The sequence below is a fragment of the Erinaceus europaeus genome, chromosome 14 (assembly GCF_950295315.1).
Source record: "Erinaceus europaeus chromosome 14, mEriEur2.1, whole genome shotgun sequence".
Lineage (NCBI taxonomy): Eukaryota > Metazoa > Chordata > Mammalia > Eulipotyphla > Erinaceidae > Erinaceus > Erinaceus europaeus.
In genome coordinates, this window is record NC_080175.1 from 41,618,113 (window position 1) to 41,636,343 (window position 18,231).

Below are 18,231 nucleotides of genomic sequence, written 5' to 3' on the forward strand. Positions count from 1 at the left end.
ATGAGACAGTCACACAGTGAGAGAGAAATAGAGAGTGAGAGTGTTGTCTGTACTTCCACATGCTGAGCTCATCACAGGACACTCCCTGACTGTGAGACACAGTGGTTCGCAATTTCCTCTGCTCAGAGTGCTTCTTAGGAGGAAGAAACTAAGAGAGAAACAGAGAGAGAGGGACGTAAGAGAAATATGCCAGCGCTGGGACGGTGCCCGCTCCACCCTGCTCATAAGTACACACGCAGGAAAAGGAGCACTCAACCAGGAGAGATTTTCACTTCAGTCCAAGCTTTTCACAACCGAGTAGTGCTAGGAGAGACATTCAAGCCCCGTGCAATTCAGATTCGGAGCCTCTGTCCAAATCCTCACTTGCTGGGGGTGGTTAGGTCACCATGACAGTGAGGTGAGCAGACTGAGTGCACTTGGGTCTCTCCCAAGGCAGAAGAAGCTCTGGGTTGAGATTAGGCGCTGAGCCATCTAGGGGACCAATGTGCAGTCAGTGCTTTTCCCTAAGCCACAGGGAAAGGGAGCGCCAGGCAGAGATGGGGGGTTGGGGGGGCTTAGGTGAGAATGTTTCAGACCACAAGCTTCCCGCTCTGCTGAGTAAGTCTCTCATATGGTCAGCTCTGACTGGTCCACAACCTGCCTTATAAGGGGCAGCTAGACAAAGGCACCCTCGGTCCCTGTCTCTGCAGTTGTACACAGTGCACACCGTGGGGGACACGCTGAGTGCCCTGTACCCAGAAGGGACCTCAGGGCAGGTGCTTCCCACCAGCATGCACGCTGAGCCAACGGTGGAGGCACATGTGACCCTGCCTTGTGTTCAGCACACTATGCAAGAGTCGACGTGTGAAAAGGAGCTGCAGCCTGCAGATCACGTGAGCACCGGTTTCTTCCTATCACCACATGTTCTCTGACCTTGGGCTGTGGCAACAAGAGGACAGACAAATCATTTGCCTTGTTCACTGCTGCCCCAACTATGGGTGGCTTGGCTGAATATCTGAGACATCATTAAGTTTCCTCTAGAGATTGTTGATAGGAGCACAGAGATAGAATGAGAGAGTCACACATTGAGAGAGAAATTGAGAGTGAGAAAGTGCTGTCTGTGCTTCCACATGTTGAGCTGATCAAAGGACACTCCATGACTCTGAGACTCATCCGGTGGCCATTTCCACGTGTCAGAGTGGATCTCAGTGGAGAGAGTCAAAGTGAGAAAGAGAGAGAGAGACAGAGAGAGAGAGAGAGAGAGAGAGAGAGGTGGGAGAAAGAAAGAAAGATAGAAAGGGTCTGAGCTCCTGTGTACTCATAAGTAAACACACAGGGCAAAAGAGCACACAAGTCAGGAGAGCTATGCAGTTCACTCCAAAGCTTTTCATAGCTGAGTAGTGCTAGGATTGACACACAAGCCTCATGGAACTCAGCCCATTGGAGCCTCTGTCCAAACCCTCACTTCCTGGGGCTGGAATAGGTCACCATGACTGTGAGATGAACAGCGTGGGGGCACTTGGGTCTCTCCCAACGCAGAAGACGCTCTGGGCTGAGTCTTGCCATTGAGCCACTTTAGGGACCAATGTTCAGTCAGTGTTTCTCCCTCATCCCCGGGGAGAGGGAACACCGAGCAGAGAGAGTTGGAGGCCCTAGGGACAATGTTTCAGAGGTTGTGCTTCCCACGCTCCTGAGCGGGTACCTCATCTGGTCTGCTGTGACACGTCCAGCAACGGGCTCATGAGGGGCAATTACACAGAGGTTCGGGCTGCACTCCCTGTATCCCTGTCTCTGCAGAAATCCACCGTCGACAAACTGCGCACATTGGGGGACACGCCAAGTGGCCTGTACCCAGGCGTGACCTCTGGGCATGAGCCCCCTAACTGCATGGAGTCAGAGGCCTTGCAGGGAAAACATGTGGCCCTGCAAGGTACCAAGAACAGTGAGGAGGACTCCAAGCGCGAGGAGGAGCTGAAACCCGTGGAGCAGGTGAGCACCTGTCCCTGGCCACAGGCCCTCTGCAAGTGGGCCCGTGAAACGGGACGCCAGACAAAACATTTGGCTTGTCCACTGCTGGCACAACTATGGGGGCTCGGGGCGGGGCTGAATGATTGAGACATCAGTAAGTTTCCTCTAGAGAGTGTTGATAGGAGCACAGAGACGGAATGAGACAGTCACACAGTGAGAGAGAAATAGAGAGTGAGAGTGTTGTCTGTACTTCCACATGCTGAGCTCATCACAGGACAACCCTGACTGTGAGACACAGTGGTTCGCAATTTCCTCTGCTCAGAGTGGTTCTTAGGAGGAAGAAACTAAGAGAGAAACAGAGAGAGAGGGACGTAAGAGAAATATGCCAGCGCTGGGACGGTGCCCGCTCCACCCTGCTCATAAGTACACACGCAGGAAAAGGAGCACTCAACCAGGAGAGATTTTCACTTCAGTCCAAGCTTGTCACAACCGAGTAGTGCTAGGAGTGACATTCAAGCCCCGTGCAATTCAGATTCGGAGCCTCTGTCCAAATCCTCACTTGCTGGGGGTGGTTAGGTCACCATGACAGTGAGGTGAGCAGACTGAGTGCACTTGGGTCTCTCCCAAGGCAGAAGAAGCTCTGGGCTGAGACTAGGCGCTGAGCCATCTTGGGGACCAATGTGCAGTCAGTGCTTTTCCCTAAGCCACAGGGAAAGGGAGCGCCAGGCAGAGATGGGGGGCTGGGGGGGCTTAGGTGAGAATGTTTCAGACCACAAGCTTCCCGCTCTGCTGAGTGGGTCTCTCATATGGTCAGCTCTGACTTGTCCACAACCTGGCTCATAAGGGGCAGTTAGACAAAGGCACCCTCGGTCCCTGTCTCTGCAGTTGTACACAGTGCACACCGTGAGGGACACGCTGAGTGCCCTGTACCCAGAAGGGACCTCAGGGCAGGTGATTCCCACCAGCATGCACGCTGAGCCAACGGTGGAGGCACAGGTGGCTCTGCCTTGTGCTCAGCACACTATGCAAGAGTCGACGTGTGAAAAGGAGCTGCAGCCTGCAGATCACGTGAGCACCGGTTTCTTCCTATCACCACATGTTCTCTGACCTTGGGCTGTGGCAACAAGAGGACAGGCAAATCATTTGCCTTGTTCACTGCTGCCCCAACTATGGGTGGCTGGGCTGAATATCTGAGACATCATTAAGTTTCCTCTAGAGATTGTTGATAGGAGCACAGAGATAGAATGAGAGAGTCACACAGTGAGCGAGAAATTGAGAGTGAGAGAGTGCTGTCTGTGCTTCCACATGCTGAGCTGATCAAAGGACACTCCATGACTCTGAGACTCATCAGGTGGCCATTTCCACGTGTCAGAGTGGATCTCAGTGGAGAGAGTCAAAGTGAGAAAGAGAGAGAGAGAGAGAAAGAGAGAGAGAGAGAGGTGGGAGATAGAAAGAAAGAAAGAAAGGTTCCGAGCTCCTGTGTACTCATAAGTAAACACACAGGGCAAAAGAGCACACAAGTCAGGAGAGCTATGCAGTTCACTCCAAAGCTTTTCATAGCTGAGTAGTGCTAGGATTGACACACAAGCCTCATGGAACTCAGCCCATTGGAGCCTCTGTCCAAACCCTCACTTCCTGGGGCTGGAATAGGTCACCATGACTGTGAGATGAACAGCGTGGGGGCACTTGGGTCTCTCCCAACGCAGAAGACGCTCTGGGCTGAGTCTTGCCATTGAGCCACTTTAGGGACCAATGTTCAGTCAGTGTTTCTCCCTCATCCCCGGGGAGAGGGAGCACCGAGCAGAGAGAGTTGGAGGCCCTAGGGACAATGTTTCAGAGGTTGTGCTTCCCACGCTCCTGAGCGGGTACCTCATCTGGTCAGCTGTGACACGTCCAGCAACGGGCTCATGAGGGGCAATTACACAGAGGTTCGGGCTGCACTCCCTGTATCCCTGTCTCTGCAGAAATCCACCGTCGACAAACTGCGCACATTGGGGGACACGCCAAGTGGCCTGTACCCAGGCGTGACCTCTGGGCATGAGCCCCCTAACTGCATGGAGTCAGAGGCCTTGCAGGGAAAACATGTGGCCCTGCAAGGTACCAAGAACAGTGAGGAGGACTCCAAGCGCGAGGAGGAGCTGAAACCCGTGGAGCAGGTGAGCACCTGTCCCTGGCCACAGGCCCTCTGCAAGTGGGCCCGTGAAACGGGACGCCAGACAAAACATTTGGCTTGTCCACTGCTGGCACAACTATGGGGGCTCGGGGCGGGGCTGAATGATTGAGACATCAGTAAGTTTCCTCTAGAGAGTGTTGATAGGAGCACAGAGACGGAATGAGACAGTCACACAGTGAGAGAGAAATAGAGAGTGAGAGTGTTGTCTGTACTTCCACATGCTGAGCTCATCACAGGACAACCCTGACTGTGAGACACAGTGGTTCGCAATTTCCTCTGCTCAGAGTGGTTCTTAGGAGGAAGAAACTAAGAGAGAAACAGAGAGAGAGGGACGTAAGAGAAATATGCCAGCGCTGGGACGGTGCCCGCTCCACCCTGCTCATAAGTACACACGCAGGAAAAGGAGCACTCAACCAGGAGAGATTTTCACTTCAGTCCAAGCTTGTCACAACCGAGTAGTGCTAGGAGTGACATTCAAGCCCCGTGCAATTCAGATTCGGAGCCTCTGTCCAAATCCTCACTTGCTGGGGGTGGTTAGGTCACCATGACAGTGAGGTGAGCAGACTGAGTGCACTTGGGTCTCTCCCAAGGCAGAAGAAGCTCTGGGCTGAGACTAGGCGCTGAGCCATCTTGGGGACCAATGTGCAGTCAGTGCTTTTCCCTAAGCCACAGGGAAAGGGAGCGCCAGGCAGAGATGGGGGGCTGGGGGGGCTTAGGTGAGAATGTTTCAGACCACAAGCTTCCCGCTCTGCTGAGTGGGTCTCTCATATGGTCAGCTCTGACTTGTCCACAACCTGGCTCATAAGGGGCAGTTAGACAAAGGCACCCTCTGTCCCTGTCTCTGCAGTTGTACACAGTGCACACCGTGAGGGACAGGCTGAGTGCCCTGTACCCAGAAGGGACCTCAGGGCAGGTGATTCCCACCAGCATGCACGCTGAGCCAACGGTGGAGGCACATGTGGCTCTGCCTTGTGTTCAGCACACTATGCAAGAGTCGACGTGTGAAAAGGAGCTGCAGCCTGCAGATCACGTGAGCACCGGTTTCTTCCTATCACCACATGTTCTCTGACCTTGGGCTGTGGCAACAAGAGGACAGGCAAATCATTTGCCTTGTTCACTGCTGCCCCAACTATGGGTGGCTGGGCTGAATATCTGAGACATCATTAAGTTTCCTCTAGAGATTGTTGATAGGAGCACAGAGATAGAATGAGAGAGTCACACAGTGAGCGAGAAATTGAGAGTGAGAGAGTGCTGTCTGTGCTTCCACATGCTGAGCTGATCAAAGGACACTCCATGACTCTGAGACTCATCAGGTGGCCATTTCCACGTGTCAGAGTGGATCTCAGTGGAGAGAGTCAAAGTGAGAAAGAGAGAGAGAGAGAGAAAGAGAGATAGAGAGAGAGGTGGGAGATAGAAAGAAAGAAAGAAAGAAAGGTTCCCAGCTCCTGTGTACTCATAAGTAAACACACAGGGCAAAAGAGCACACAAGTCAGGAGAGCTATGCAGTTCACTCCAAAGCTTTTCATAGATGAGTAGTGCTAGGATTGACACACAAGCCTCATGGAACTCAGCCCATTGGAGCCTCTGTCCAAACCCTCACTTCCTGGGGCTGGAATAGGTCACCATGACTGTGAGATGAACAGCGTGGGGGCACTTGGGTCTCTCCCAACGCAGAAGACGCTCTGGGCTGAGTCTTGCCATTGAGCCACTTTAGGGACCAATGTTCAGTCAGTGTTTCTCCCTCATCCCCGGGGAGAGGGAGCACCGAGCAGAGAGAGTTGGAGGCCCTAGGGACAATGTTTCAGAGGTTGTGCTTCCCACGCTCCTGAGCGGGTACCTCACCTGGTCAGCTGTGACACGTCCAGCAACGGGCTCATGAGGGGCAATTACACAGAGGTTCGGGCTGCACTCCCTGTATCCCTGTCTCTGCAGAAATCCACCGTCGACAAACTGCTCACATTGGGGGACACGCCAAGTGGCCTGTACCCAGGCGTGACCTCTGGGCATCAGCCCCCTAACTGCATGGAGTCAGAGGCCTTGCAGGGAAAACATGTGGCCCTGCAAGGTACCAAGAACAGTGAGGAGGACTCCAAGCGCGAGGAGGAGCTGAAACCCGTGGAGCAGGTGAGCACCTGTCCCTGGCCACAGGCCCTCTGCAAGTGAGCCCGTGAAACGGGACGCCAGACAAAACATTTGGCTTGTCCACTGCTGGCACAACTATGGGGGCTCGGGGAGGGGCTGAATGATTGAGACATCAGTAAGTTTCCTCTAGAGAGTGTTGATAGGAGCACAGAGACGGAATGAGACAGTCACACAGTGAGAGAGAAATAGAGAGTGAGAGTGTTGTCTGTACTTCCACATGCTGAGCTCATCACAGGACAACCCTGACTGTGAGACACAGTGGTTCCCAATTTCCTCTGCTCAGAGTGGTTCTTAGGAGGAAGAAACTAAGAGAGAAACAGAGAGAGAGGGACGTAAGAGAAATATGCCAGCGCTGGGACGGTGCCCGCTCCACCCTGCTCATAAGTACACACGCAGGAAAAGGAGCACTCAACCAGGAGAGATTTTCACTTCAGTCCAAGCTTGTCACAACCGAGTAGTGCTAGGAGTGACATTCAAGCCCCGTGCATTTCAGATTCGGAGCCTCTGTCCAAATCCTCACTTGCTGGGGGTGGTTAGGTCACCATGACAGTGAGGTGAGCAGACTGAGTGCACTTGGGTCTCTCCCAAGGCAGAAGAAGCTCTGGGCTGAGACTAGGCGCTGAGCCATCTTGGGGACCAATGTGCAGTCAGTGCTTTTCCCTAAGCCACAGGGAAAGGGAGCTCCAGGCAGAGATGGGGGGCTGGGGGGGCTTAAGTGAGAATGTTTCAGACCACAAGCTTCCCGCTCTGCTGAGTGGGTCTCTCATAAGGTCAGCTCTGACTTGTCCACAACCTGGCTCATAAGGGGCAGTTAGACAAAGGCACCCTCGGTCCCTGTCTCTGCAGTTGTACACAGTGCACACCGTGAGGGACACGCTGAGTGCCCTGTACCCAGAAGGGACCTCAGGGCAGGTGATTCCCACCAGCATGCACGCTGAGCCAACGGTGGAGGCACATGTGGCTCTGCCTTGTGCTCAGCACACTATGCAAGAGTCGACGTGTGAAAAGGAGCTGCAGCCTGCAGATCACGTGAGCACCGGTTTCTTCCTATCACCACATGTTCTCTGACCTTGGGCTGTGGCAACAAGAGGACAGGCAAATCATTTGCCTTGTTCACTGCTGCCCCAACTATGGGTGGCTGGGCTGAATATCTGAGACATCATTAAGTTTCCTCTAGAGATTGTTGATAGGAGCACAGAGATAGAATGAGAGAGTCACACAGTGAGCGAGAAATTGAGAGTGAGAGAGTGCTGTCTGTGCTTCCACATGCTGAGCTGATCAAAGGACACTCCATGACTCTGAGACTCATCAGGTGGCCATTTCCACGTGTCAGAGTGGATCTCAGTGGAGAGAGTCAAAGTGAGAAAGAGAGAGAGAGAGAGAAAGAGAGAGAGAGAGAGGTGGGAGATAGAAAGAAAGAAAGAAAGGTTCCGAGCTCCTGTGTACTCATAAGTAAACACACAGGGCAAAAGAGCACACAAGTCAGGAGAGCTATGCAGTTCACTCCAAAGCTTTTCATAGCTGAGTAGTGCTAGGATTGACACACAAGCCTCATGGAACTCAGCCCATTGGAGCCTCTGTCCAAACCCTCACTTCCTGGGGCTGGAATAGGTCACCATGACTGTGAGATGAACAGCGTGGGGGCACTTGGGTCTCTCCCAACGCAGAAGACGCTCTGGGCTGAGTCTTGCCATTGAGCCACTTTAGGGACCAATGTTCAGTCAGTGTTTCTCCCTCATCCCCGGGGAGAGGGAGCACCGAGCAGAGAGAGTTGGAGGCCCTAGGGACAATGTTTCAGAGGTTGTGCTTCCCACGCTCCTGAGCGGGTACCTCATCTGGTCAGCTGTGACACGTCCAGCAACGGGCTCATGAGGGGCAATTACACAGAGGTTCAGGCTGCACTCCCTGTATCCCTGTCTCTGCAGAAATCCACCGTCGACAAACTGCGCACATTCGGGGACACGCCAAGTGGCCTGTACCCAGGCGTGACCTCTGGTCATGAGCCCCCTAACTGCATGGAGTCAGAGGCCTTGCAGGGAAAACATGTGGCCCTGCAAGGTACCAAGAACAGTGAGGAGGACTCCAAGCGCGAGGAGGAGCTGAAACCCGTGGAGCAGGTGAGCACCTGTCCCTGGCCACAGGCCCTCTGCAAGTGGGCCCGTGAAACGGGACGCCAGACAAAACATTTGGCTTGTCCACTGCTGGCACAACTATGGGGGCTCGGGGCGGGGCTGAATGATTGAGACATCAGTAAGTTTCCTCTAGAGAGTGTTGATAGGAGCACAGAGACGGAATGAGACAGTCACACAGTGAGAGAGAAATAGAGAGTGAGAGTGTTGTCTGTACTTCCACATGCTGAGCTCATCACAGGACAACCCTGACTGTGAGACACAGTGGTTCGCAATTTCCTCTGCTCAGAGTGGTTCTTAGGAGGAAGAAACTAAGAGAGAAACAGAGAGAGAGGGACGTAAGAGAAATATGCCAGCGCTGGGACGGTGCCCGCTCCACCCTGCTCATAAGTACACACGCAGGAAAAGGAGCACTCAACCAGGAGAGATTTTCACTTCAGTCCAAGCTTGTCACAACCGAGTAGTGCTAGGAGTGACATTCAAGCCCCGTGCAATTCAGATTCGGAGCCTCTGTCCAAATCCTCACTTGCTGGGGGTGGTTAGGTCACCATGACAGTGAGGTGAGCAGACTGAGTGCACTTGGGTCTCTCCCAAGGCAGAAGAAGCTCTGGGCTGAGACTAGGCGCTGAGCCATCTTGGGGACCAATGTGCAGTCAGTGCTTTTCCCTAAGCCACAGGGAAAGGGAGCGCCAGGCAGAGATGGGGGGCTGGGGGGGCTTAGGTGAGAATGTTTCAGACCACAAGCTTCCCGCTCTGCTGAGTGGGTCTCTCATATGGTCAGCTCTGACTTGTCCACAACCTGGCTCATAAGGGGCAGTTAGACAAAGGCACCCTCTGTCCCTGTCTCTGCAGTTGTACACAGTGCACACCGTGAGGGACAGGCTGAGTGCCCTGTACCCAGAAGGGACCTCAGGGCAGGTGATTCCCACCAGCATGCACGCTGAGCCAACGGTGGAGGCACATGTGGCTCTGCCTTGTGTTCAGCACACTATGCAAGAGTCGACGTGTGAAAAGGAGCTGCAGCCTGCAGATCACGTGAGCACCGGTTTCTTCCTATCACCACATGTTCTCTGACCTTGGGCTGTGGCAACAAGAGGACAGGCAAATCATTTGCCTTGTTCACTGCTGCCCCAACTATGGGTGGCTGGGCTGAATATCTGAGACATCATTAAGTTTCCTCTAGAGATTGTTGATAGGAGCACAGAGATAGAATGAGAGAGTCACACAGTGAGCGAGAAATTGAGAGTGAGAGAGTGCTGTCTGTGCTTCCACATGCTGAGCTGATCAAAGGACACTCCATGACTCTGAGACTCATCAGGTGGCCATTTCCACGTGTCAGAGTGGATCTCAGTGGAGAGAGTCAAAGTGAGAAAGAGAGAGAGAGACAGAGAGAGAGAGGGAGAGGTGGGAGATAGAAAGAAAGAAAGAAAGGTTCCCAGCTCCTGTGTACTCATAAGTAAACACACAGGGCAAAAGAGCACACAAGTCAGGAGAGCTATGCAGTTCACTCCAAAGCTTTTCATAGCTGAGTAGTGCTAGGATTGACACACAAGCCTCATGGAACTCAGCCCATTGGAGCCTCTGTCCAAACCCTCACTTCCTGGGGCTGGAATAGGTCACCATGACTGTGAGATGAACAGCGTGGGGGCACTTGGGTCTCTCCCAACGCAGAAGACGCTCTGGGCTGAGTCTTGCCATTGAGCCACTTTAGGGACCAATGTTCAGTCAGTGTTTCTCCCTCATCCCCGGGGAGAGGGAGCACCGAGCAGAGAGAGTTGGAGGCCCTAGGGACAATGTTTCAGAGGTTGTGCTTCCCACGCTCCTGAGCGGGTACCTCATCTGGTCAGCTGTGACACGTCCAGCAACGGGCTCATGAGGGGCAATTACACAGAGGTTCGGGCTGCACTCCCTGTATCCCTGTCTCTGCAGAAATCCACCGTCGACAAACTGCTCACATTGGGGGACACGCCAAGTGGCCTGTACCCAGGCGTGACCTCTGGGCATGAGCCCCCTAACTGCATGGAGTCAGAGGCCTTGCAGGGAAAACATGTGGCCCTGCAAGGTACCAAGAACAGTGAGGAGGACTCCAAGCGCGAGGAGGAGCTGAAACCCGTGGAGCAGGTGAGCACCTGTCCCTGGCCACAGGCCCTCTGCAAGTGGGCCCGTGAAACGGGACGCCAGACAAAACATTTGGCTTGTCCACTGCTGGCACAACTATGGGGGCTCGGGGAGGGGCTGAATGATTGAGACATCAGTAAGTTTCCTCTAGAGAGTGTTGATAGGAGCACAGAGACGGAATGAGACAGTCACACAGTGAGAGAGAAATAGAGAGTGAGAGTGTTGTCTGTACTTCCACATGCTGAGCTCATCACAGGACAACCCTGACTGTGAGACACAGTGGTTCCCAATTTCCTCTGCTCAGAGTGGTTCTTAGGAGGAAGAAACTAAGAGAGAAACAGAGAGAGAGGGACGTAAGAGAAATATGCCAGCGCTGGGACGGTGCCCGCTCCACCCTGCTCATAAGTACACACGCAGGAAAAGGAGCACTCAACCAGGAGAGATTTTCACTTCAGTCCAAGCTTGTCACAACCGAGTAGTGCTAGGAGTGACATTCAAGCCCCGTGCATTTCAGATTCGGAGCCTCTGTCCAAATCCTCACTTGCTGGGGGTGGTTAGGTCACCATGACAGTGAGGTGAGCAAACTGAGTGCACTTGGGTCTCTCCCAAGGCAGAAGAAGCTCTGGGCTGAGACTAGGCGCTGAGCCATCTTGGGGACCAATATGCAGTCAGTGCTTTTCCCTAAGCCACAGGGAAAGGGAGCTCCAGGCAGAGATGGGGGGCTGGGGGGGCTTAAGTGAGAATGTTTCAGACCACAAGCTTCCCGCTCTGCTGAGTGGGTCTCTCATATGGTCAGCTCTGACTTGTCCACAACCTGGCTCATAAGGGGCAGTTAGACAAAGGCACCCTCGGTCCCTGTCTCTGCAGTTGTACACAGTGCACACCGTGAGGGACACGCTGAGTGCCCTGTACCCAGAAGGGACCTCAGGGCAGGTGATTCCCACCAGCATGCACGCTGAGCCAACGGTGGAGGCACATGTGGCTCTGCCTTGTGCTCAGCACACTATGCAAGAGTCGACGTGTGAAAAGGAGCTGCAGCCTGCAGATCACGTGAGCACCGGTTTCTTCCTATCACCACATGTTCTCTGACCTTGGGCTGTGGCAACAAGAGGACAGGCAAATCATTTGCCTTGTTCACTGCTGCCCCAACTATGGGTGGCTGGGCTGAATATCTGAGACATCATTAAGTTTCCTCTAGAGATTGTTGATAGGAGCACAGAGATAGAATGAGAGAGTCACACAGTGAGCGAGAAATTGAGAGTGAGAGAGTGCTGTCTGTGCTTCCACATGCTGAGCTGATCAAAGGACACTCCATGACTCTGAGACTCATCAGGTGGCCATTTCCACGTGTCAGAGTGGATCTCAGTGGAGAGAGTCAAAGTGAGAAAGAGAGAGAGAGAGAGAAAGAGAGAGAGAGAGAGGTGGGAGATAGAAAGAAAGAAAGAAAGGTTCCGAGCTCCTGTGTACTCATAAGTAAACACACAGGGCAAAAGAGCACACAAGTCAGGAGAGCTATGCAGTTCACTCCAAAGCTTTTCATAGCTGAGTAGTGCTAGGATTGACACACAAGCCTCATGGAACTCAGCCCATTGGAGCCTCTGTCCAAACCCTCACTTCCTGGGGCTGGAATAGGTCACCATGACTGTGAGATGAACAGCGTGGGGGCACTTGGGTCTCTCCCAACGCAGAAGACGCTCTGGGCTGAGTCTTGCCATTGAGCCACTTTAGGGACCAATGTTCAGTCAGTGTTTCTCCCTCATCCCCGGGGAGAGGGAGCACCGAGCAGAGAGAGTTGGAGGCCCTAGGGAGAATGTTTCAGAGGTTGTGCTTCCCACGCTCCTGAGCGGGTACCTCATCTGGTCAGCTGTGACACGTCCAGCAACGGGCTCATGAGGGGCAATTACACAGAGGTTCAGGCTGCACTCCCTGTATCCCTGTCTCTGCAGAAATCCACCGTCGACAAACTGCGCACATTCGGGGACACGCCAAGTGGCCTGTACCCAGGCGTGACCTCTGGTCATGAGCCCCCTAACTGCATGGAGTCAGAGGCCTTGCAGGGAAAACATGTGGCCCTGCAAGGTACCAAGAACAGTGAGGAGGACTCCAAGCGCGAGGAGGAGCTGAAACCCGTGGAGCAGGTGAGCACCTGTCCCTGGCCACAGGCCCTCTGCAAGTGGGCCCGTGAAACGGGACGCCAGACAAAACATTTGGCTTGTCCACTGCTGGCACAACTATGGGGGCTCGGGGCGGGGCTGAATGATTGAGACATCAGTAAGTTTCCTCTAGAGAGTGTTGATAGGAGCACAGAGACGGAATGAGACAGTCACACAGTGAGAGAGAAATAGAGAGTGAGAGTGTTGTCTGTACTTCCACATGCTGAGCTCATCACAGGACAACCCTGACTGTGAGACACAGTGGTTCGCAATTTCCTCTGCTCAGAGTGGTTCTTAGGAGGAAGAAACTAAGAGAGAAACAGAGAGAGAGGGACGTAAGAGAAATATGCCAGCGCTGGGACGGTGCCCGCTCCACCCTGCTCATAAGTACACACGCAGGAAAAGGAGCACTCAACCAGGAGAGATTTTCACTTCAGTCCAAGCTTGTCACAACCGAGTAGTGCTAGGAGTGACATTCAAGCCCCGTGCAATTCAGATTCGGAGCCTCTGTCCAAATCCTCACTTGCTGGGGGTGGTTAGGTCACCATGACAGTGAGGTGAGCAGACTGAGTGCACTTGGGTCTCTCCCAAGGCAGAAGAAGCTCTGGGCTGAGACTAGGCGCTGAGCCATCTTGGGGACCAATGTGCAGTCAGTGCTTTTCCCTAAGCCACAGGGAAAGGGAGCGCCAGGCAGAGATGGGGGGCTGGGGGGGCTTAGGTGAGAATGTTTCAGACCACAAGCTTCCCGCTCTGCTGAGTGGGTCTCTCATATGGTCAGCTCTGACTTGTCCACAACCTGGCTCATAAGGGGCAGTTAGACAAAGGCACCCTCTGTCCCTGTCTCTGCAGTTGTACACAGTGCACACCGTGAGGGACAGGCTGAGTGCCCTGTACCCAGAAGGGACCTCAGGGCAGGTGATTCCCACCAGCATGCACGCTGAGCCAACGGTGGAGGCACATGTGGCTCTGCCTTGTGTTCAGCACACTATGCAAGAGTCGACGTGTGAAAAGGAGCTGCAGCCTGCAGATCACGTGAGCACCGGTTTCTTCCTATCATCACATGTTCTCTGACCTTGGGCTGTGGCAACAAGAGGACAGGCAAATCATTTGCCTTGTTCACTGCTGCCCCAACTATGGGTGGCTGGGCTGAATATCTGAGACATCATTAAGTTTCCTCTAGAGATTGTTGATAGGAGCACAGAGATAGAATGAGAGAGTCACACAGTGAGCGAGAAATTGAGAGTGAGAGAGTGCTGTCTGTGCTTCCACATGCTGAGCTGATCAAAGGACACTCCATGACTCTGAGACTCATCAGGTGGCCATTTCCACGTGTCAGAGTGGATCTCAGTGGAGAGAGTCAAAGTGAGAAAGAGAGAGAGAGACAGAGAGAGAGAGGGAGAGGTGGGAGATAGAAAGAAAGAAAGAAAGGTTCCCAGCTCCTGTGTACTCATAAGTAAACACACAGGGCAAAAGAGCACACAAGTCAGGAGAGCTATGCAGTTCACTCCAAAGCTTTTCATAGCTGAGTAGTGCTAGGATTGACACACAAGCCTCATGGAACTCAGCCCATTGGAGCCTCTGTCCAAACCCTCACTTCCTGGGGCTGGAATAGGTCACCATGACTGTGAGATGAACAGCATGGGGGCACTTGGGTCTCTCCCAAGGCAGAAGAAGCTCTGGGCTGAGTCTTGCCATTGAGCCACTTTAGGGACCAATGTTCAGTCAGTGTTTCTCCCTCATCCCCGGGGAGAGGGAGCACCGAGCAGAGAGAGTTGGAGGCCCTAGGGAGAATGTTTCAGAGGTTGTGCTTCCCACGCTCCTGAGCGGGTACCTCATCTGGTCAGCTGTGACACGTCCAGCAACGGGCTCATGAGGGGCAATTACACAGAGGTTCGGGCTGCACTCCCTGTATCCCTGTCTCTGCAGAAATCCACCGTCGACAAACTGCGCACATTGGGGGACACGCCAAGTGGCCTGTACCCAGGCGTGACCTCTGGGCATGAGCCCCCTAACTGCATGGAGTCAGAGGCCTTGCAGGGAAAACATGTGGCCCTGCAAGGTACCAAGAACAGTGAGGAGGACTCCAAGCGCGAGGAGGAGCTGAAACCCGTGGAGCAGGTGAGCACCTGTCCCTGGCCACAGGCCCTCTGCAAGTGGGCCCGTGAAACGGGACACCAGACAAAACATTTGGCTTGTCCACTGCTGGCACAACTATGGGGGCTCGGGGCGGGGCTGAATGATTGAGACATCAGTAAGTTTCCTCTAGAGAGTGTTGATAGGAGCACAGAGACGGAATGAGACAGTCACACAGTGAGAGAGAAATAGAGAGTGAGAGTGTTGTCTGTACTTCCACATGCTGAGCTCATCACAGGACAACCCTGACTGTGAGACACAGTGGTTCGCAATTTCCTCTGCTCAGAGTGGTTCTTAGGAGGAAGAAACTAAGAGAGAAACAGAGAGAGAGGGACGTAAGAGAAATATGCCAGCGCTGGGACGGTGCCCGCTCCACCCTGCTCATAAGTACACACGCAGGAAAAGTAGCACTCAACCAGGAGAGATTTTCACTTCAGTCCAAGCTTTTCACAACCGAGTAGTGCTAGGAGTGACATTCAAGCCCCGTGGAATTCAGATTCGGAGCCTCTGTCCAAATCCTCACTTGCTGGGGGTGGTTAGGTCACCATGACAGTGAGGTGAGCAGACTGAGTGCACTTGGGTCTCTCCCAAGGCAGAAGAAGCTCTGGGCTGAGACTAGGCGCTGAGCCATCTTGGGGACCAATGTGCAGTCAGTGCTTTTCCCTAAGCCACAGGGAAAGGGAGCGCCAGGCAGAGATGGGGGGCTGGGGGGGCTTAGGTGAGAATGTTTCAGACCACAAGCTTCCCGCTCTGCTGAGTGGGTCTCTCATATGGTCAGCTCTGACTTGTCCACAACCTGGCTCATAAGGGGCAGTTAGACAAAGGCACCCTCTGTCCCTGTCTCTGCAGTTGTACACAGTGCACACCGTGAGGGACAGGCTGAGTGCCCTGTACCCAGAAGGGACCTCAGGGCAGGTGATTCCCACCAGCATGCACGCTGAGCCAACGGTGGAGGCACATGTGGCTCTGCCTTGTGCTCAGCACACTATGCAAGAGTCGACGTGTGAAAAGGAGCTGCAGCCTGCAGATCACGTGAGCACCGGTTTCTTCCTATCACCACATGTTCTCTGACCTTGGGCTGTGGCAACAAGAGGACAGGCAAATCATTTGCCTTGTTCACTGCTGCCCCAACTATGGGTGGCTGGGCTGAATATCTGAGACATCATTAAGTTTCCTCTAGAGATTGTTGATAGGAGCACAGAGATAGAATGAGAGAGTCACACAGTGAGCGAGAAATTGAGAGTGAGAGAGTGCTGTCTGTGCTTCCACATGCTGAGCTGATCAAAGGACACTCCATGACTCTGAGACTCATCAGGTGGCCATTTCCACGTGTCAGAGTGGATCTCAGTGGAGAGAGTCAAAGTGAGAAAGAGAGAGAGAGAGAGAAAGAGAGAGAGAGAGAGGTGGGAGATAGAAAGAAAGAAAGAAAGGTTCCGAGCTCCTGTGTACTCATAAGTAAACACACAGGGCAAAAGAGCACACAAGTCAGGAGAGCTATGCAGTTCACTCCAAAGCTTTTCATAGCTGAGTAGTGCTAGGATTGACACACAAGCCTCATGGAACTCAGCCCATTGGAGCCTCTGTCCAAACCCTCACTTCCTGGGGCTGGAATAGGTCACCATGACTGTGAGATGAACAGCGTGGGGGCACTTGGGTCTCTCCCAACGCAGAAGACGCTCTGGGCTGAGTCTTGCCATTGAGCCACTTTAGGGACCAATGTTCAGTCAGTGTTTCTCCCTCATCCCCGGGGAGAGGGAGCACCGAGCAGAGAGAGTTGGAGGCCCTAGGGACAATGTTTCAGAGGTTGTGCTTCCCATGCTCCTGAGCGGGTACCTCACCTGGTCAGCTGTGACACGTCCAGCAACGGGCTCATGAGGGGCAATAACACAGAGGTTCGGGCTGCACTCCCTGTATCCCTGTCTCTGCAGAAATCCACCGTCGACAAACTGCTCACATTGGGGGACACGCCAAGTGGCCTGTACCCAGGCGTGACCTCTGGGCATGAGCCCCCTAACTGCATGGAGTCAGAGGCCTTGCAGGGAAAACATGTGGCCCTGCAAGGTACCAAGAACAGTGAGGAGGACTCCAAGCGCGAGGAGGAGCTGAAACCCGTGGAGCAGGTGAGCACCTGTCCCTGGCCACAGGCCCTCTGCAAGTGGGCCCGTGAAACGGGACGCCAGACAAAACATTTGGCTTGTCCACTGCTGGCACAACTATGGGGGCTCGGGGCGGGGCTGAATGATTGAGACATCAGTAAGTTTCCTCTAGAGAGTGTTGATAGGAGCACAGAGACGGAATGAGACAGTCACACAGTGAGAGAGAAATAGAGAGTGAGAGTGTTGTCTGTACTTCCACATGCTGAGCTCATCACAGGACAACCCTGACTGTGAGACACAGTGGTTCGCAATTTCCTCTGCTCAGAGTGGTTCTTAGGAGGAAGAAACTAAGAGAGAAACAGAGAGAGAGGGACGTAAGAGAAATATGCCAGCGCTGGGACGGTGCCCGCTCCACCCTGCTCATAAGTACACACGCAGGAAAAGGAGCACTCAACCAGGAGAGATTTTCACTTCAGTCCAAGCTTGTCACAACCGAGTAGTGCTAGGAGTGACATTCAAGCCCCGTGCAATTCAGATTCGGAGCCTCTGTCCAAATCCTCACTTGCTGGGGGTGGTTAGGTCACCATGACAGTGAGGTGAGCAGACTGAGTGCACTTGGGTCTCTCCCAAGGCAGAAGAAGCTCTGGGCTGAGACTAGGCGCTGAGCCATCTTGGGGACCAATGTGCAGTCAGTGCTTTTCCCTAAGCCACAGGGAAAGGGAGCGCCAGGCAGAGATGGGGGGCTGGGGGGGCTTAGGTGAGAATGTTTCAGACCACAAGCTTCCCGCTCTGCTGAGTGGGTCTCTCATATGGTCAGCTCTGACTTGTCCACAACCTGGCTCATAAGGGGCAGCTAGACAAAGGCACCCTCGGTCCCTGTCTCTGCAGTTGTACACAGTGCACACCGTGAGGGACACGCTGAGTGCCCTGTACCCAGAAGGGACCTCAGGGCAGGTGATTCCCACCAGCATGCACGCTGAGCCAACGGTGGAGGCACATGTGGCTCTGCCTTGTGCTCAGCACACTATGCAAGAGTCGACGTGTGAAAAGGAGCTGCAGCCTGCAGATCACGTGAGCACCGGTTTCTTCCTATCACCACATGTTCTCTGACCTTGGGCTGTGGCACCAAGAGGACAGGCAAATCATTTGCCTTGTTCACTGCTGCCCCAACTATGGGTGGCTGGGCTGAATATCTGAGACATCATTAAGTTTCCTCTAGAGATTGTTGATAGGAGCACAGAGATAGAATGAGAGAGTCACACAGTGAGCGAGAAATTGAGAGTGAGAGAGTGCTGTCTGTGCTTCCACATGCTGAGCTGATCAAAGGACACTCCATGACT

General features: G+C 53.6%; 1 protein-coding gene across 1 annotated transcript; it reads left to right on the forward strand.

Moving 5' to 3' along the window:
• Positions 1-1,719: 1,719 nt before the first annotated feature.
• On the forward strand, positions 1,720-5,999 carry LOC132532856 (uncharacterized). Its single transcript, XM_060172239.1, has 5 exons — positions 1,720-1,968; positions 2,833-3,015; positions 3,810-4,103; positions 4,968-5,150; positions 5,835-5,999. Exons 1-5 carry the CDS (start codon positions 1,720-1,722, stop codon positions 5,997-5,999), a joined length of 1,074 nt encoding a protein of 357 aa, XP_060028222.1.
• Positions 6,000-18,231: the final 12,232 nt, after the last annotated feature.